The sequence below is a fragment of the Platalea leucorodia genome (genome assembly GCF_965183815.1).
Source record: "Platalea leucorodia genome assembly, chromosome: 18".
NCBI classification, from domain to species: Eukaryota; Metazoa; Chordata; class Aves; order Pelecaniformes; family Threskiornithidae; genus Platalea; species Platalea leucorodia.
The window spans coordinates 2,573,546-2,594,229 of record NC_138840.1 but is presented as its reverse complement, the minus strand read 5'-3'; the positions used below and the strand labels follow the sequence as shown (position 1 = coordinate 2,594,229).

Here is a 20,684-nt window from a genome sequence, read left to right as displayed (position 1 = left end):
GCCAGGCTCGAGACGTGCAGCTTTTTCCAAACTTTAATGAACTGAAGAGTTCTGAACGTACGACACGTCAGACAACCGAGACGCTTTCTTCCTTTCTTCTAAATTACCAACAACTGTGTCGCTTACACTGCAGCAAGAGGCAGGGAAGAAGGAAAAAAAAAAAAGAAAAGAAAAAGGCGAGTGCACGTCCCACCCCAGAACTGCGACGCTGAGCTCGTCACGGTAGGACAGGACGCGTCTAGGAACTAAACCGAGTAACGCTGCAGGCAAATGGCGAGGCCCCTCCCCGGGGAAACTGCACTTGGGTATTGCATCGAGCGCGGGACACGCGGCTCCGCCGTGTAAAAAAAGGCAACGGAAGGCTCCGCTTCCAATCAACGAAAAAAAGCACCATGAACTGCTCGGTCCAAGGCAAATCGCGATGGGAGCTTTGAAAGGCAGCATCTCAAAGTGGTTCACTTTCTCTCCTGTACCTCCCCCTTGATGCAAGGAGGTGAAATTTCCCAGCCCAAGCAGCAGCACCAGCGAGCGCCGGCGTAGGAAGGGCCAACAGTTCCGCCTCCTTTTCCTGACAGCTTTGCTTCCCCCCCCCCATGATCCAAGTTCATTGCATCCCTGCAGAGCAGCACATCACAGTCAGAGCTGATCATGTTCCAGATTAACTCTTCTATTCCAGGAAGATTTTCCTGGTTAAAAGTTCATTGCCAGCGATGAATGCACCAAGACCACCAGCACCAAACGTTTTTAAATACTATTGGAAAAAAAACCGAAACAGAACAAAACATTCCCCCCCAAAAAAAAGAGACTGCATAAAGCTGAACAGACGCATCCTCTGCAGCACAGCACAGCTCAAGAACTGAGCGAGCCCCCAAAATCCAGTTCAGCCACATAACTTCACCAGTAACAAAGACTGCCGAGGGAGCAGAAAGGCTGGAGAAAGCAACTGGACCATCAGTGTCCGAGACACAAACTCACGCCAGCGTTACCATGCAGCGGGAAGGAAGCGTGCGCCTGGATTCTCCCCAACACATCCAATCCCACACCCGAACTTGCTTTTTATCTCCAAGATGGTGCTAACTGCAGAAAGTCCAGAAGCGCACGTGCCGTGATGAGCTCTCCTCCAGAAACAAACAGAATCTACACAGAAAATAAACGAAGGACGGAAGAGTTGAGGAAATAAAGGGAAAGGATTTCATAACAAAAATTATAAAACCATAACTTAAAGCCCAAAGCTGACAGTGTTCAAGCTATTGCTGTACGAACGCCTGGAAAAATCTAATGAGGACTCTTCTCTTCAGCGAAGACACATCTGGAGAAAGAGAGAAAGAAAAGGAGCAGGAATTACTGACAGCGAAGAGCAACAGGCTGGGACTGCACAGCACACCGAAGTCACCCCAGAGAAACGCAACACGTGGGACCTGGATCCTTTTATCTCCCCGGGTAAGGGATGTCTGTCAGTTTGAGGGGCACTACGGCAACATTAAGGCCGGCGTGTTACACCCCTAAGAAAGCACGCTCCTTTGAGAAGCCGATGTTTAAATACGATGTAGGGAGTGAGCACTGTTAAGCTAAGAATTAACTTTGTGCCCTTCCCAGCGCTGCCCGTGGCCGGCACCACAGGAAAATCTTCACTGGGCTGCAGCTATTAGGAGCGAGTTGAGCGGAGCTGCGCACCAGCAGGGCAGTGGGCCGGACAGGGGACGCACCACACGTGCCAGTGTCACGTCCCCTACCATTTCTTCATTTGGGGACGGCCTCCAAGCCACCGGGTATCAACGCAGCACTTGTCACATTCAGGAGCACGCTGGATACCGTCAGCGAGCCAAAGGTTCAGAGTATCTTCAGGAGGATAAAAATGTACAGGGAGGATTCTTCAGCTTTTAGTTTGCTGCTGCACCAGACCTGGAACAACCCAACACCTCGTGATCCCAGCTATCCGCAAAGGCCCAGTCTCACGAGCAGGGATGGGGAGGTACTTCTGTGCTAGACCCGGGCCAACCCTCATCTTCACTCTGCAGTTAATTTTGGAAGCGTCTGTTGTATGAAGGAAAGGGGAAGGAAGGAAGAGTTGGGCATCCCCGGCCCCCGGCATTCAGCAATGAACCCCCGCTCTCACTCCGCATGAGTGTGCACAAATGCTGCTTAGCGTCTCCAAAACCACCACAAAACCAGCCAGAGCAGTGGGAAAACGTGTTACGTCCGCAATCACCTACCGCACAAAGGGAGAACTCCTTTCCATATTAAGTCTACCTTTTTTGCTGGGGAAGTCTGAATGCTAGGTTTTAGTGCCCCCCCTGCAAGACCAGGTTATATATATCGAATTTCTGCACCCACGTAACATCCGCAGCAGCTATCACAATTCAGAGCGCAAGTCCGCTGGTTTGACAGAGAAACTTGCTGTCTCGAGAGATGGGGGAGAATGGCCGTTTCAAAAATGTTCTTCAGCAAAGGTGAGAGAGCGCTCCCGAAATACCAAACTTTCCAAAGCCCTTGCTCAGCTTTGCCTCCATTTTCAGGAATGTGCGCTGTATTTGTGCTTTGTTTTTTTATTTGAATTTAATCTCAAACTCCTGCATGTATTTTTATACTTTATTATGTGTCAATTTGCTAAGGAAATACCCACCCACATCTGTTATACAGACATGAGGTATCATGCATCCCTCGGCACAGCTGGAACGCGTGTGTGAGCACCAGCGCTTTTCAAGGTGTGCCAGTTTTCTACCAACTGATGTGAAACATTCAGATGCCAGGAGGAAAGACTGGGCAAGGCATTTTTTCCATAAGGAAAGAGGTTGAGGTCATGAAAAGTTACCAGGAATCAGTCATGATTTACTGATGGAAACTTCAGCTCTGTTATCTCCAAGTCAGGCGAGCTGCTGCCACTTCTGTCGCTGTAGGTGTCCCTGCAGAATTCAGAAAGATTTTGTTTTACGGAGCACAAGTGCTTTATAGGCCAAGTTTTGCATCAGGAATTAGCGGGGCTGGGCAGTAAGCACTGCTAGCTGAGGCTGAAAAGCAAAGCACACAAAATTCCTAGTATAGCTGTCCCTTTGGAAATAAGCCTGAGTCATCATCGATTTTAAGGTTTGCGAATTAAAATGATCATACGTGCAATAGACATTTTATAAGTTATTATAAAGGAAATTCAATCAATAGGGACTAGGAGACTGGTTAACCACCCAGAAGCCATCTATTTCAGCTTCCCAGTAACGGCTGATTGCCTTTAACCCCTGAAACAGCTTTTTCAGAATCACAGAATAATTCAGATGGGAAGGGCCCTGAGGACAGCCACACCGCAGGGACAGCGATCAGGTCAGACACGGCTGCTCAGGGCTTTATCCAGTCACATCCTGAAAGTCTCCAAGGGCGGAGACTGCGCAGCCTTTCTGGGCAACTCGCACCAATGCACGACTGATCTAATGGTGAAAAGATTCTCCTTATATGCAGTCAGAACCTCTCTTACTTCAATTTATGTCCACCGTGTCTCATCCTCCCACCACGCACTTCTGTAAAGATCCTGTTTTCATCTTCTTGACAACATTTTTGTAGGCTGGCAGGCTGCTCTTAGGTCCCCTGCAAAGTCTTCCCTTCTCCAGGCTGAACAAGCCCAGCTCCTTCAGCCTCTCCTCGTGGGGCAAGTACTCCAACCTCCTGACCTTCTCAGTGGCCCTCCACTAAACTCTCTCCAGTTTATCAATGTTTTACTTGTACCGGGCGACCCCAAACCGCACAGAATATTCTAGATGTGGTCTAACAAATGCCAAGTAAAGAGACATAATCACTTCCCTCCATCTGCCAGCTGTGCTCTTACTCACAGCCCAGGGTGCTGTTCGTCTTTCCTTTGCTGCCAGCGCACACTGCCGGCGCGTGTTCAGTTTGCTGTTCGCCAAGACCTCGTCAGCAGAGCTGCTCCCCAGCTGCTCTGTCCCCAGCCTGCGTTACTGCAAGGGGCTCCTAGATGCAGGACTCTGCATTTGTCCCTGTTAAGCCTCATTGGGTTCCTGCTGCCCCACCCCTGCAGCCCAGCTCCCTCCCAGCAGTGCTCCCATCCTCAGGTGTGGTCTGTTCCCGTGCAAACCTCATGCGTGCAACGATGCGACTCACCTGAAAACATGGCAAGAGTTACAAGGACACAGGAATAAAGGGGAGCACAGGCTGGGCTACAACTGCCGCCAGTATTTTTAGATTACATGCTAAACATGAAACAGTTTGTGACCACAATCACAACAGACTCCAAGAGCAGATACTACTAACTTAGGATGCTGCAGCAGAGAGGAAACTTCAGCTCCTCTGCTGTGAGAAGCCATTTCAAACTCAAATGTGCAAAAGCAGGAAATTAAAATACCCCTCAACAGTGAAATGAGGCATCTTCACACAGAAACTCTCTTCGGAGCAGATCAGTCAGAGCACAACTGACAGCCGCTCTCCAGACATCGACACAGGAATTCCTGTGGTGCAGCTGCATTGCAGCTCAACCCAGAAAGGCCAATACTTGCCTTTTTGCATTGCTTTAGTTGAATACATTCAGTGCTATTTCTCTTTTGCATTGAGTTTGGGGTTTTTTGTTTAGTGCATGATAGCACTCCAGCTACATACGCAAATCCTCTGTGTTCTCCTCTATAAGGAGGAAAATGGGTCACTATCAAAGTGATGTTTATTTATTGCATATTGCCACGTCTGCTGGGCAGACCTGCAGGGCATTAGGGAGCAGCAAAGGGAAGTCAATGTACCATTAAGTCACCCAAAACATTAGAGGCTTTGCAAACTGAGACAAAAAAAGCTTAAGTCAACAGAAAGAAAAAAAATGAAGCTGTAACCACCAGGGCTCATTCTTTAAACCCACAACAGGAACAAGCTTCTTAAGGACCAACTTGTACCTAGGACTTGTACAAGGAATGCGGGGAAAACCCCATGGGGGCTCCAGTCATCTAAAAAAGCAGGCCCCCAACACCTCTGACTGACAACGTGAGACCGCAGAGTTACTGTCCCTGCGGTCGGGACCTCACTGCAGGCCAGCTCTATGGCACTACAGTCCATCTTAAAATGCAAGACGAGGTTTCAAAGAAAAAGTGGAAAGAAGAGGTGCTGCAAATACCCACTAGTTACCCCGCAGTAACTTTGTGCCAAGAGGATTCTCCAGTTTATCCTGTAGGAAGAAGCAGGAAGAAGACCCTGTGAAGAAGACCCTGTGAAGAAGACCCTTCTTCACAGAAGACCCTGTGAAAGGTCTGACTGGTGTCTTCCTTCAACCTACCTGGGTGAGAGCCTGCAGCCCTTCTGTAGATAATGCGTGAGTCTTCCTGCAGACGCCAAGAGGAGGCCGAAGTACGGGGCAGATGGCTTAATTGGTCTAGAGAGGAATTCAGGGTGATACTGAACACCAACGAAGAAAGGATGGTCTAAGAGAAAGAAACAGAAAACATTAATTCCAAGTCTTTTAAGCTTGTGGCTGAACTGCAGTTGAAAGCACTGATCACACTGAAGCCCTGATGATGGGGAAGAAGTGTCATTTCTGTCCTGCCTTTGGTCCCTAAATAGACAGGCACATGGGATTATTTTTTTAGTGTAATTATATGGGTGGAATCAGTCTGAGAGAGCCTGGGCTGATCCCACACAAAAACCTCCTCAATTACCCTCCGAGTACTTTCCCTTGTAAATACACCCACAAACTGCTTAAGTACTCACCTTCCAACTCAACCACTTCCATTCGCTCTCCCTCCTCATCCTGGCCCACAAACTTCAAACCTTGCTCTTCAAAACACTTTTTCAATTCTGGATTGACCTGGAAGACCAGAAGCAAGAAAACCCATGATCTCTTGTGTCTGGATGACACAGAAAAGCTCAACTCCTACAATACCGTTTTTACCTCAAATCTGTGTCTGTGTCTCTCTTCCAAGAAATCATGATCTCCATACAGCTTCCCTACACCAAAAGGAAGACGTTTCTTAGAGCAAATGCCAAACAGTTCGCACGATGCCAAGTTTTAACAACTTCATATGAATAGCATCCATCAGAACCTGCCACTTCTACAGGGGACCAAATTCATGGATCTCCATTTCACTACCAAAACACAGTCTGCAAACATCGACCATTGAAGGATGCCTTAACATTCCCAGGTCTCACTTCCCAAAACCCACCATGCATGCACATCATTCCTAGGAAACGCTTCCAAAAGAGGTAAGAAATGCCTTACTCATGATTGAGTTCTTGGTTTGGAAGAGCGTTCTTCTCTTGCCAAGCCTCATGGTCCCACCCATTTGCCCAGGATTGTGTTCCGGCATGTCTATGACCTGCAAAAAGCGTTCAGAGAGGGAGGTGAGGGTGAGGGAGGAATACCAGTGCCAGGCAGACTCTGAAACGTTAAAGGAGGAAAAAAACCAATACACATACAGAAAACAAGCAAACCACCCCAAGGACCGTTGTCTTGACAAGGCAGACCAACAGAACTAGATTAGTTAGCGGAGTCATTCTAATAAGGGCTGCACAGAACATATGGAAGGTTCGTGGGTATTTGGGAAGCTTTAGCATAGGAAATGGTCTCAGTCAAAGCCTACAGAGATCCCATGCACTAATGCCGTGCTGTTTACTGAACTAAATGTTAAACAAGCAAGCAAGCAAATTTACAGAAACAAAATCCCCAAATCAGAATCCTTTATACTTTGATAAATAACTTCATAAGCTGTTTTTTTGAGAACTTTTTTCTTTTGAGTAGAATTTTAAATTATAGCATAAGCCAATCATCATGGTGGACCCCGGACAAGGCATATTGAGCCTGCAGGTTCAGAAATCTGTCCACAAATGCTCCAAGGAATGCATGTCTATGTTGATTTCTGAGATCATAATTAAACAGTTACACAGTGGAATCTGGATACCACCAAATCTCTAACATTTACTCTGTAAAATCAGTTAGCTTTCAAACTGCCCTTTAAGAACCTTTCACCTCTTAGAAAACACCTCGCTTTATGGAAAAGTGTAATTAAAAATAAAAGTTAAAAAAAAGTAGTGTTTCACCTATACTAAGCACTGCAATCTTCTATGAAGCAGCAACTGCCATACAGTTAACTAGGCAAAGACATTTTCTTTTCAGATTAGTAAATAATGGAAGACAGACTTAAAAGCCATGAGACGTAAGAATCCAAGCTCTTAACGGCACCAACAGGTATGTGCAGAGAAGCCTGGCACAGTAACGATATCGCAAGCAAGTCACCATAAACTCACCACTGGATGAGCAGTTTTGGGGTCAAATTCTGTCGAGTTAGCATCTGCAATGTAACGTTCATCAATTAGAACCGAAGTCCCTCAGACCGTGACATGCATTTACAGGACCTCCCCCAGGTACCGCTGCGTCTCGTCCCCCCGCTTCTGGCAAGCGGCGACCTTCACTGTGCTGAGCCGCTCACCTGCACAGAGCCGCTCACCTGCACAGAGCCGCTCACCTGCACAGAGCCGCCAGCTCAGCCCCCGGCAGCAGACACGGGACTCTGTCAGCACTGTTCCCATAGGGATTTCTGAGACTGACTGGAGGTTGCAATCTTAGCGCAACCAGTCTAGTGCCATCGGTGATGAAAGTGAGGGTCATTCAGGAAAAGCACACAGTCAACAGCTTAGAATATTTTAAATAAAGCCAGGGAGCAGAAGTACTCTGAGAAACACATTTTCCCCTACCTTCACTACTGGTGAGACTCGGAATCAGGCTGAGAAACTAAATTTAGCACTCTGTAAAGGGAGTTTTGACAACAGGGGCCTAGTCAATTCAAGCAGTGGAGCCAGAAAGCAATTCAACTCACTGAAGTAGGTGCAACTGCCTCATCGGCTGAATTGCTTTTTGGTCTTCATTCCCACTGGCCATAATGGGAATATAGGATGTCCAGCACACATAGGCACAACTCCACTGAGGTGTCTTATTCAGGAGCTGAACCTTGCTCTAAGCAATAGAAAGTTTTCTGTCATTGTAAGCATGTCTTACTCCATTGATTTTTATTTGAATAGGATAAGGAAATAGTTCTTTTTCCTTTGAATTAGCAAAGAAGATGGGGAATTTTACAGGCCTAGAAAAAAATTAAATCTACCTACCAATGAAAAATTAAAAATTACAGGTATTTAAAAAATTACAGGTATTACTCAAGCAATCAAAGAAATGACCAAAACCCAGGCAGAGTTTTGTGCAATTACCTTGCCAACCAAGAACATTGCGTGCAAACTCCACAACTGCTAACTGCATTCCCAAACAAACTCCTGCAGAAGGCAAGGCAGAACACAGATCAAGTCGGGACAAGGACCACCGAGCCCGTGCCGCAAAGCACACACACCTTCACAGGGCAGTCCCGAGTCGGAGGAAAACCCGGATGAGACAGACCTTCGATCGCTCACCCTGTACCAAGTAGCTCTGACAAGTTTTACTCCACACCTCCCTTGCCCATCCACTCTCCTCACACAACATTTCCAGTCTCTACGTCCATTTTGTTTAAATGCAGTCACATATTTCTTCGTGCGAAGATCGCCACAGCCTCCTCTGAAACTCCCTCCGAGACCCCTGCCCCCTCATTACAGAGATTCCATGGCATCACATCCCAGCCGACCCTGACCACTTCAGAGCTAGCTACAGATGACAGCTGCATTACTGAGCTGAGCATAGATCATTGCCTTCCTCAGCCAATTATCTTCAAAATTGTACATTCTAGATACTAATGCAAATCAGTAAAACTCTTACTGCAGACCAGTTAGGCTGTTATTCAACCTCCTTTTCTTTATTTCTTCTTACGGATAAAACATGTTTCTCACCTAAGAAGGGTTTTTTCTGTTTTCTTGCCCAAGAAATAGCTTGAATTTTGCCTTCTGTCCCTCGAACACCAAATCCACCAGGAACCAGAACTCCGCTGCATGAGGATGAAAAGATTCCATTCACGTAGGGCTCACCGGCCTGGCTCCCCCCAACCACGTACCACCTCTCTCCTGTAAAATCTTGGACTTGCAAGACCTCACTCCTGAAAAGGGCTTTAAAGTGCCCTGTGTGGCAAGGCCTGTCTGTAGCAGTCTCCATATGAGTCCACATGAGCCATCACATAAAATGTCACAGAATTTTCAGGGAAACATTTTATAAATGCATGTTTTACCTTCCCAAGAAATTCCAAATACAACGCGGGTTACGATACTGAAATGGTTCATGTTGCATGACCCACATGCTCTGCACCAAACACGTTTGCAAACATATCACCCAGCCAGGCCCATGCCGAGGAAGCCGCTGGCTGCAGTGTCAAGTTGTCCCAACCGCAGGGATAAGGACACCAAATTCTGCAGGAAGTTCTTGGTTTTCCTGGTACCACCCAAAGCCCGCTCCCCTGAGGGCTAACAAGCCCCCCTTGCTCTTGCTTTCTGGGATAACTCTTGGCACTCCTCTGCATTCTAACGCTTCTTCCCTTCTCATGCTTTCTTCCTAAAGAACTTTATACCACATTTACACCTTCTGTCCTCTCTCTTCGGCTTCAGTAGCCTTTGCCAGTACCCATCTTCTCCCCTTATTTCCTCTCACCCTGTTTCCCCATTAAGCCTGTGCACATCCTCATTTGCACAATCATCTCCCCTCCTCCTGCCTTTCACAAACTCCCTCGCTTATTTAACAATTCTCCATTTTACAACTTATCCTAAATTTCATTCAGCGATATTTGGGGCAGTGTCAGAGTGTGCTGGTGCAGCGCCTAAGGAAACAGTCTCCAGTGAGGCTCTTTATGCCAAAACTGACAATAGCAACAAGTTTATCAGACATGCTTCAAAGAAACAGCCAGAATATAAGAGTCTTACTCAGCACCACACAGCTTCTGCCATGCTTCATGGTATCGGACAGGTTCTTCCTGCAGAGTATCCGGCTCCAAGTCAGCAGAGTCAATATACTGGGAAGAAATCCAAAAAAGGATGATGAGATGCTGCCGCAGGAGTGTAAGTACAGGGTCTCCTTATTTCTCATTAAATTAAGATATCATCATTCCTCCTGGATAGCTCTGGATTTCTTTCCTACTTGATACTTGCTTATCTTTTTTCCAGGCTGATTTCCTGCCCACTAGTCAACAAAACTGCTTTCCAGCACCATCATACTACAGATGCACAAACAGAAGCCATGGTTTTTGTACATTCCCTTCTCCGCAGCTCTGCTGCCACATAAACGAAGCTGATATCCCTAAGACCCAGACTCATTAAACGTGAAGTCTTAACGGAGCACAGCGAGATGGGAACACGTGGCTATGCAGACAGAAACAACCACACAACAAGAAAAAACTAAATCGCCATCTCATCAAATATACATCATTTAATCTTCAAGAGAGACTGAAGAACAAATAGGATATGGTGAAACACAGGCTGCTGTGATTAAAGGATGCTATGACCAATGCTACATATGGAAAAAACTGCAAATTGTCCAGTTTCTCATCCCCGGTATTCCAGTATCTCTGAACTTGTGAACGTTCTGGCAGTCTGCTTACCCTTTTGAACAACCATTTTTGTCTTTTTTTTTTTTTTAAAGCTTGGAGTACTGCTAAACATTTCTTTAACCAACATAAGACCTCCATGCACAGGGCTCACAGAACCCATTCCCGTTCTGAACCACACAAATACAGCTGTGTCAGGAACGACCCACAGATGCATGCGCAGGGTTTACCCTTCACCAGTCTTACTTGTTTTTCTTCTTTTCTCCTCTACTGATTTTTTAAGTTGAAAGGTAACCCAAACGTAGAACAGTGCTGTTATAAACCAAGCACGTTTTCCCATGACTCACCAGAATCTGCCAGATATTTTAAAAGTATATTTAAATGAAAGTGAAGTTTCTGACGAGATACATATTTCGCCTCTTCAGAGCATCTAGCTACAACCAAGACCCTTAACAGCACCTCTGCAGCCAAACCAGCATTAAAACCTTAATAAAGTCTGAGGCAGAAGCATCAGAAAACCTGAGTACCACAAAGATAACAGCAACAGCCTTAAAAATAGCATCACTTTCAACAACTGCCAAAGGAATTAAAGCAAACAGTCCCCTCCTCAAATATATCTGCTGCTCTATCACAGTTCAGCACGCACCACGGAGCACTGAAGAGTTCCCATCAATTGCACAGACACCTTGTAGATCTTACAGGATGAAAGGCCGGTTTGCTTTGAAGCTGTTTTATGCCTGACAACAGATGTTTTGATGCTGTAATCCAAAGACAAATTTAAAGTTCACTGGCTCAATCAACTCTCCCTTACTGTCTACAGGTTTGTGACAAACTTAATTAAAATGGGTAGCACTGCAGGTGGAAGGAGTATGGGGGAGGAAATCTTTACACGCACGCACCCACCCCTACCTTAATGTCAAGTTTGTGGTTGATAGCCAGTGCAGAATGCTCCAGTGCTTTAATGACAGACGCGTAGGAATCTGAAAACTTGGTGTATTTGCCAACAAGCGCAATGGAACATGTTTCAAGGAGACGGTCGTACCTAAACAAAATCAAAACACAAGGGTTATGTCGTGATTAACAGGAAACGAGGGCAAGACTCACTCACATTCTATTCAGCTTTTCAAGTAACATAAACAGTTGGGCTTCTGAAAGTCTGTCCAACTACAGAGATGACGACTTTGGAAGAGATGACCTTTTGTAACAATTATGACTTAAAAACATCAAAGCAAGAATAGAAGAAAGGAAAAGAAAAAAAACAATGACAGAGAAAGCGAGCTGCAGAAAGCCATGTATAAATGAACTCATCCCTCCTTATGCTGAAAAGCCATTTTGAGGAGGTCCAAACTGTCTTTTCAGGAAGCTGTATTAGATTCAAAGTCTGCAGTAAACTATTAGGATATAGGATCAAAGCACAACTCTGCATATGTTTATACTGTACAGCATCCTCCCACGCTGCTTCTGGCTGAGTTCACTTCAGCAGACAGAAATACAGAAAGGACTTCTAGAGTCCCAAGGTCGTGCTGCCTACGCTTTCAGTCCCCAGCATCTGGCAGCATGGCATTTACCCAGCATTCTTGGCTACAGCTAAGAGATCATTTAAAGTTCATTTCAAAATTGCCAAGTACCTTCAACCAAGCTGGTTACCAAGGGCTCTCCCTGTCAAAAGAAAACGTTCTCAACAGTGGTGGCTTGTGCCATGCATATAAAGGGAAACATCTAGATCTTGAAAATTAATTTCTTATAAGGCCAAACATATTTGAGGCTTCAGAAAGGGCCTGAATGCCAGCTGAAACAATTAAATTCACTATTTCCCCACAAACATGGAGTCTATTCCCCGCAAGAAAAAAAAGTGTCCTAAGAGTCTCAGACAGAACAGTTATGAAACAGTTGTTTCACTTGCTAGAAAACAGACTCTACATTTTTATTGACGCTCCTGATGACTCCTACATATGCCTACAAAAGGATTTCAACACTTTTTAATGTCACTGGGGTTATTTGAATAAAAAGGGAAGCCAGAGCTGTCCACCTTTTAATTACTTCAAGCTGGTTTTGACATAGACAGTACAGTACCAACACAAGATAAGGAACTCAATAACGTTATCTTACAGGATTCTCATGTTGAAGAATTTTTTTTTTCAAACAGTTAAACACCTAGGAAGAAAATGCATTTTTGCAGTAAAAAAAAAAAAAAAAGAAAAAAAAAAATCTGACCACATGAGAATGCTTGAGGAAATGAAGTAACACTCATCACCTAATAACCAACAGCCAAGAAGAGAAACTAATCTGGAGTCTTACTTCAAACTACGCCCAGCAGTGCAGCTCACCTGTCAGCCATTTCCTTCCACTTCATGAGCATCCTCCTGGGCTGCCTCTCGATGGGAAGGTCAAGCCTGTGTCTGAAATAGTCAACAACCCCCTGCTCCTCTAACAACAGAGGAACCCGGTAGATAGAAGAGACGTCATGAACGCAGATGACCTGTTCATAAAATATGAATGTCATTAAAAGAGATCTAAGTGCCTGTGCAATTATTTTTAGACAGATATTCAGAGAGCTGCTGTCTCTAGCAACAACCATACGACCACCTAAACTTCCAGGAAATAACATCTGTTGAATAACATGACGACATATGAATAGCTTAGCACTCGTTTTCACATACTTGCAAAGGTCATCCTTCAACACGTCCCAGGTATTACCGCTCACTGGAGCTCAAGGAAGGGCTATAACACAATAACCTAGCAGTGAGAAAGTCAGCTGCTATGCAAGTTATGCGAGCGCATAGCAAAGTTCAGAGAACCCTTCCAAGAGACTTCTCCTGTGATGCAGCCTTCTTGGTAATCCTAACTGAAACTACAGTTAAACTGCCCACAAGCCCAGCTTCCCCGTTTCCCACCATTGTCGTTCTTTACCAGGGCTCCCAGTTTGATTAAAGCCCAGGGAAATCTGTGGTCTCAGTACAGCCATAAATTTTACAGGGCGTCCTTCATCAAACTTAGGATTAAACAACTATCAGCAACGAATTCTTTGGTCAATGAGGAGTATCTGCATCAACGGTTCTAGTTCACTGAAATGGGCTTCCTCAGAAAGGGAAAGATGGCTCTGGACAACTGCCACCTGTCCGTCAAGAATGGGACTGTACTTTAAGGATCAAAAATACACTGGCACAACTATTTTTAAATCCTCATTTCTCCTGACTCAAATGAAAGCAGAGTTCAACACTGCACCAGCAAAACCCCCTAGGCTGCAAATTTTCCTCCTTTATAGTCGATCGCATTTACTTCTCCATTCAATGCAACTGCAGTCAAGAGAAACAACTATATAAAACTGCATTAAACTTCCTGGAAAGTGACTGACGAGAGCCAACTTACTTTCAATTACTGGCCAACAAGAAGTAGATATTGTACTGCTGACACATCAGTCTTATTGCCAGCTAATTCTGAATGTAATCCTTGAAACTGCAAGACGCAGTTTGATCTCGCTGTATAGGAAATTAATTAAAATGACTTGACAGAGTCTGGAATTGTGAAGTGATACTCAGTCTTTCACAAAAAGACAAAATTTTTCAAGCTCCAGCTGGACTGGAAAGCGGTAATATTTAGGCTACAGATTGTTTGATTATTTTCCAAGGTATGGAATGCTATGCAGAGTAGTCTCAGTATAAAAAGAACCATGCTAACATGGAATTTTTGTATATCACATAACATTCGAGTGAAGTAATGCTTTTTTCAAATACCATTTCAACTTTTCTGTGCAATCTCTCCTCATGCAATCTTGGGCAGAATAATACTATCATGAAAAGAGCAGCGTACAAATACATTCATTATCCTTTAAACCTAATTTTGGGCAACTACTCTTTGGCCTCTTAAATACTTACAATCTCATTCTTCTGTATTCAGAAGGAATGTGGAAGGAAAACTAAGGTCAAAACCAGCTATTCAGAAAATACCTTGGATTCCACAGAATTCTCTAAGCCTATGCTAACTACCTCACAAGAAAACCTGTGTGCTGGCAGAGAGAGGACTATTTTTGCAACGGTTACATGTGTGAGGAATGTAGGTAAGACAAAGCAGCAAATGAATTATGCAACTAACAAAAGACACAGATAGAACACAAAAAAGCTACGCTCAGATAAAACTCCGCTCAGCATTTGACAAACAGCTAGAATATTTATTGCGAGGAAGCGCAGACAGCAATCTTTACCTGTTCTGGTTCAACATGACAGAACATGGAAATCTTTTCTTTTACTGAGGTATCCAATGGAGTGGAGCACCTGCAAACAATCTAACAGAACAGCAACATCAAGGCTGTGAAGCAAAACAGAAGTACTCAGGCATTCACATAACAAACCTCTCAAACAGCTGTTTTTCTGCAGTCTCCGTGACTTGGGAAAACAACCCAACTCCATTACTTTTACTTCTTTATAACCAATATACAAGAGCTCTCAACCTAAGCATGATTTAGACTAGGATGTTGTTGCAACGTGCCAGTACCGCGTTTTTAAATTCAAAGCCATGCAGCAAACCTTACCAGATCTGGTGAGAGACCAAGACCTCTGAGTTCACGAACACTGTTTTGGGTGGGTTTAGTCTTCTGCTCTCCTGTAGAGCTTGGCTGGTCAGAGAAGAGCAGAAGTTGGTATATCAAATTATGATGATATGTAGCAATGATTCATCAGGCTAATCGGGATTCTCCACCCTATTCATCTTGTAAAAACTTTGACCCGGTTCTTAGACAATTCACGTGAACTTTAAATACCCCTGGACACTATCATTTTAATCTCAAAAGACTGAAAGCAACTGGCAGAAACCAGAGTTCAAGTCTGTACAGTAAGTAGGTATGCATTATAGCGAGGGAAGGAGAGAGCAGAGATCCTACGGGTTTTATCCACTGCTCCCTCCAGATACCTGGTATTTTATATTTCTAATTTTCTCCGTAAATCACCAGGCCTGGACAGAAGGGGAAAGATGGAAAGAGAAGAGAACAAAGACTGATCTGCACTCCAGTAACTCTATCAAGTTGCTCTGTCAAATCCATTTCTGAGACAAGGAATATTCGTGCTCTCTAGTATTGTTAACATAACCATGGAAGAATTTTCTTCAGCAATGACTCCTGCCCTAGAGGTTTTTGTTTGGTGAAGACTGTCAACTATCTTCAAAACCAGAGCAGATAATACAATGAAGTTATATCAGGTATTATATGGCATAAAACGCCTTCATATGCTTTTGGTATTAACTGGAGTTCACCCCATCTACTTGGCACATGAGGATATTTTGTTTTTCTTTGTGATTCCTAATTAACTCATTCTTATCATAGCACTGCTTCGTAACACTTTTTCTTAGTCGAATCTCTGAACCAAGGGCCACTGCCATTGTTATGGCTTATGTGGCAGTCAGGTGTGAGAGTCTATGAAATTACTGTTAAAGATCAAAACACACATTAAAAATATTAAAAAAAAAGGAAAAAAGGGGGCACACACCAACAGAAATATTAAAGAACTCCAGGAAGAGCTTGGAATATGATCTTATTAATAAGTCTAAATGGCTGTGAAGTCTGGCTACACCACTGAATTTTATATTAGCTTTGCAGAAATGAAAGGCTATGCAAATGAAGGGAAACTGAAAGTTTTCAGCCCTAGAAAGCAAGTTTACCTGCAACAGCTAAGAGACAAATCCATAGAGAAAAACAGCAGTTAAAGATGCAAAACTGCATTTGCTACAACTCCCAACTATTTATTACACATTTACAAAGTTTGAAAAGTTTCTGTTCACTTCTTGCAAACCTTTTTGGATACATAACCATATATTCTCTGCATTTCTTCCAGAACTTTATATAGAGAAAAATACAAATATAACAGCGCCTATAGATAGAGCATTTCAGAAACACATATTTAGAAAGCAAGTTTTAGACTGGGGAAGCCCCTGACCACCAAAACATTTTGCATCCTTACCTGGGGAACTAGACTGACATGAATGTTACAAAAATTCTCTCTTTTGGCTTTGAACTGGAACTGGCGGAAGGCTTCAATGAAAGGCATGCTTTCAATATCGCCTACCGTCCCACCAAGCTAAAAAAGACAAAGACATTTAGAATTAAAGTTAGTACCAAAACATCATCTACTGAACTTGTACGCTGAAGCATACTAAAACATACGTAAAAGGACACTAAAACATCTCCCCAGCACCTCCCTCCAATTCCCTAAAGGAGCATCAACACCAATATGAAAAGCAGGATTTGCCAGTTGTATCTACCAGTTCCACAGCCTCCAGTCTACCCCAACTATTATTTTACCTTCATGATTTCCCCAAAAATCAAAAAGCCACAAGAAGAACAGCTTCTCATACAGGGAACACCTCTCCACGGATGTTACCTTTGCCTCTATTCTCTCTTCAGGGAAAAGATTGAGGTGTTAAAATTATCATTTACGAACATTAGGTGGCTCCGAGAAGCAAAATTTCTGCTAAGTTTTAGTAACTATATAGAGTGGGTTTGGAGACACGCAGGAACAGAGGCACAAGGCATCCCTTGGAGCACCGACAGCCTCCCATGCACCGTCAGATAGTGCCTCCCGGGTACTCCGGGATCCAGGCTCGCGAATCCTGGAACAGGAATTGGCACTCAAGCTGCAGGGAGAGTTCGAAGTCACCATGACCCAGGCACTCTGACAAGCTCCCTCTCTCCTGTATTAGCATAACCTGCCAGCCAACTCAGCAGCAGCGTCCCAGAGCCTTTGCCCTGCTCCGTCTCCTCTGGCAGCGGGACGCCCCATACAACGCACAGGAAACCGAACGGGGTTTGTCACCGCCAGCTCGTGCCATTCACTTTTCTCGCTCTACACTTGAACTGGTCAGTGCAAGGCTCCCTTTACTGCTACAGAGGAAAGACAACTGCTTCCAGAAGGCGATTTACCTACCCTCCCTCTTTCCACCAAAGAAGAAGAGGGCACAGCATGATTAACTCAGACTTTGGCATATAAAGTTACAAGAGCTAAAATTCATTCTCTAGATTAATTCACATTACCCTAGAGAGCAAAGCATCTCAAAAATACAACTCTCCAAAACCTAAGTCTTTCTACGTGTGGATTCAGACACAGAGCATTCAAAAAATTAGACTGAATTAAGTGAGGCTAGCAAGGGGGATTTTTAACCAACTCAACATCATGTGAAGTTGAACATTACTGTAAAAAAATTGTACTATGCAAAATACACATATAGTTCAGTTTACTCCATACAAGAAGCAAAACTAATTTTTTTTTTTAACAGCTACAAACCTCAATCACACAAACTTGGGGTTCAATGCCATCTTCATCTACAGGAATTCGTGCCTGCCTCATTACCCACTCTTGTATAGCATCTGTGATGTGGGGAACAACTGAAAAAGAAACCCAGGCGAGGGTTAAAGCCGCAATCCATGCATATTTCTCCCTCTAACTCATTACAGAGCAAATTATTGCAATGACTAGCCAGTGCTTCCCGTATCACTTCAGCGATGATTTGTGTCTTTAAAGAAGTATGCGTTTTTGAAGTGATTATTCTTGGCTGTGATTTTCAAGAGAAGTGCCTTGGCAGGAAACGCAATCCTGCCTTAATTTAAACACATGTAAGCAACGTTTCCTTTAAGCTCTAAGATTCAAGTACAAACAGTTCTTTGCTCTAAGCAGACAGTTACTCTGTCTTAAACTGCCTGTGAAAGTCCTTATCCAAACCAGCTGTAGAGGATGTTTAAAAAGGGAAGGGAGTGAACCCTCCAAGATCCTTTGGGTTTTCTAATGACATGACAGTTATCAAAAGCGATAACCATTTTAACCAGCTAACAAGTAATCCACAGGTGTGTTAGTCTGAAGTCTCTTCACATTCAGTATTGTCTACGTTAGGCCGTTGGACCCAAGTCCAGCATACAGTCCCAACAACAGGCAGCATATTGCTGAGCACTGGAAAGCTTTGAGGGGCTTACAGGTAACCTGATTCAGTATGGCACGCACCACTACACCTGCACTGGTGCGTCTTCTACTTCCCCTTTTAAAACACAAACAACAAAACATCACGAGGACAGCATATAACAAAGACCTCAACCTAGGATGAGATGCAAAAGCACCCAACCAGGACAGAAATACAGAACATATTTCTAAGCATCAGAAACAAAGCTTCACGTCACCTTGGACGGTTTTGCCAAGGTAGTCTCCCTTCCTCTCCTTGTTGATGACATACTGGTAGATCTTCCCCGTAGTCAGGTTGTTGTCTTTGGTGAGTCGGATGTCGAGGAAGCGCTCGTAGTTACCGAGGTCCAGGTCCACTTCCCCTCCATCATCCAGCACAAACACCTCCCCTGTGGCACACAGAGAAGCGCAGACGTCAAGGGGAAACGGTCCACATCAGCAATTTGTTGGCTGAAGAATTCAATGTAAGGAAACACCTTCTTTGATTGCTACAGCAAGTTTAGGAGTGGCTAATGAAACTAAAAGCCTTGTATAACAGAGAGGACTGAATCCCTCAGCCAGGCAGCAATGACAGAAGACCGGAGCGCAGATCTCTGCTGTTTGCCCCGCCGCTCAGTCCGGAGCCGCCGCCGGGCTCAGCCCGCGGGTCGCGCGGGCAGGAGCGGACACAAACGCCGCCGCCACGCGAAGGAGCTGGCTCCTGCCAGGCCGCGCCAGCCCCGGCACCCAGGCACCCGCCTGGAAGAGCCTGGCGCCCAGCGCAGGGGCTGGCAGCCGGGCCCCGAGGCGCCACTCACCGTGCTCGTACGGGGAGAAGGTGCCAGCGTCAATGTTGATGTAGGGATCGATCTTGATGGAGGTGACATGCAGCCCGCAGGACTTGAGGATGGTGCCGATGCTGCTGGCGATGATCCCCTTGCCGATGCCCGAGATCACCCCGCCCGTGACCAGGATGTACTTCATCTGCCTCGCTGCCTGACACCGACACCGCCTCAGCCAGGGCTCTGTCCCGGGCGGGCAGGGACAGACCTTCCCCCCGCCATTCCTGTCAGCGACCCCCTCTGCCATCCCCCGTCCCTCCGGGCCGGCCTCCCCCCCTCACCAGAAATTCCCGCCACCCCTCCGTCCGGGCCCCCCCTCCGCGGGGCTCCCCGTGGTCCCGCCCGCTCCTCACCCCCTTCCCGCCCCCCCCCCCCAAGCCTGCCCACATGGTCCCGTCCGCCCCCCCCCTCACCTGTGCCCGCCGGGGCCCCGGGGCGGCGCGCGCGGAGGGTGCGTGGCGGGCGGGGTGAGGCACGGAGCGCGCGCCGCGCTGCTGCCACCCGGCTCGGCGGGGAAGCGCGTGAGGCCGGCGCGCGGCGGGGCGCAGGCGCAGCTCCCCCTCGGCGCCTGCGCAGTAGGGGAAGGGCGGGGGAGGGAGGGAGGTCACCGCGCGCCTCGGCGCGGGCGGGGCGTGGCGCGCGCCTGGTAACGGCCGTCCCCCCGCCCCGCCCCGCCCCGCCCCGCCCCTCGCCTCACCGCGGGGAGTCCGGTGCCGGCGGGTCTCGGGTCTGCCGGTCTCCAGTCCGGCGGCTGGGGGTCGTGGTCCCGTCCGTCCCCCGGGGAGACGGCGCGGGGCTCCGGCGGCGCTGGGTGGGAGGGGGGCAGCTCCCGGGAAGGCCGGGTCGTTTTGCAGCCCTGCAGCCCTCAGTCGCGTCCCGGCAGGCGGTGGGTGGCTCCCGAGGGCGGTTCAAGAACAGAAGGGAGCCTGGGGAGGTTTGGCCCTGTCAGGAGGGTTTGGCCCCCCTGCAGCCTGGGTGCTCACAGCTGCTCTTTGTGTGCCAGGGGAGCACAGAATCACGGAGTCGTTGAGGTTGGAAAAGACCAGGGCACCCTCAGTCAGTTTGCAGGTGACACCCAGTCGGGCGGGAGCGTTGATCTGCTGGGGGGCAGGAGGCTCTGCAGAGGGACCTGGCCAGGCTGGAGCCATGGGCCCAGGCCCCGGGGTGAGGGTCAGCAAGGCTCAGGGCCGGGTCCTGCCCTGGGGGCACAGCAACCCCAGGCACCGCTGCAGGCGTGGGGAGGAGCGGCTGGGAGCTGCCCGGCGGGAAAGGGCCTGGGGGTGCTGGTCGACAGCCGCTGGACATGAGCCAGCAGGGTGCCCAGGTGGCCAAGAGGGCCAATGGCATCCTGGCTTGTGTCAGGAATGGTGTGGCCAGCAGGAGCAGGGCAGGGATGGTGCCCCTGTGCTGGGCACTGGTGAGGCCGCCCCTCGAATGCTGTGTTCAGTGTTGGGCCCCTCACCTGTACAGAATCATGGAATCGTTAAGGTTGGAAAAGACCCTTAAGATCA

General features: G+C 46.6%; 1 protein-coding gene across 3 annotated transcripts; it reads right to left on the bottom strand.

The window, feature by feature from the left end:
• Positions 1 to 128: 128 nt before the first annotated feature.
• CTPS1 (CTP synthase 1) lies at positions 129 to 19,656 on the bottom strand. 3 transcript variants are annotated; one of them, XM_082329461.1, is made up of 19 exons: positions 19,587 to 19,656; positions 19,150 to 19,327; positions 18,571 to 18,741; positions 17,687 to 17,787; positions 16,367 to 16,483; positions 14,947 to 15,030; positions 14,620 to 14,700; positions 12,746 to 12,897; positions 11,328 to 11,460; positions 9,799 to 9,887; positions 8,782 to 8,876; positions 8,173 to 8,235; positions 7,219 to 7,262; positions 6,194 to 6,290; positions 5,867 to 5,922; positions 5,686 to 5,782; positions 5,255 to 5,399; positions 2,813 to 2,903; positions 129 to 1,309 (listed from the first exon to the last, which is right to left on the bottom strand). In XM_082329461.1, the coding sequence occupies exons 2-18, from the start codon at positions 19,313 to 19,315 to the stop codon at positions 2,819 to 2,821; spliced, it is 1,776 nt and encodes a 591-aa protein (XP_082185587.1). In that variant the 5' UTR covers positions 19,316 to 19,327; positions 19,587 to 19,656; the 3' UTR covers positions 129 to 1,309; positions 2,813 to 2,818. The 3 variants fall into 3 exon arrangements, with proteins under 3 accessions (XP_082185587.1, XP_082185586.1, XP_082185588.1); XM_082329460.1 differs by lacking the exon at positions 129 to 1,309 and having other exon boundaries at positions 2,551 to 2,903; XM_082329462.1 differs by lacking the exon at positions 129 to 1,309 and having other exon boundaries at positions 2,551 to 2,903; positions 19,150 to 19,323; positions 19,587 to 19,617.
• Between the last annotated feature and the right edge of the window lie 1,028 nt (positions 19,657 to 20,684).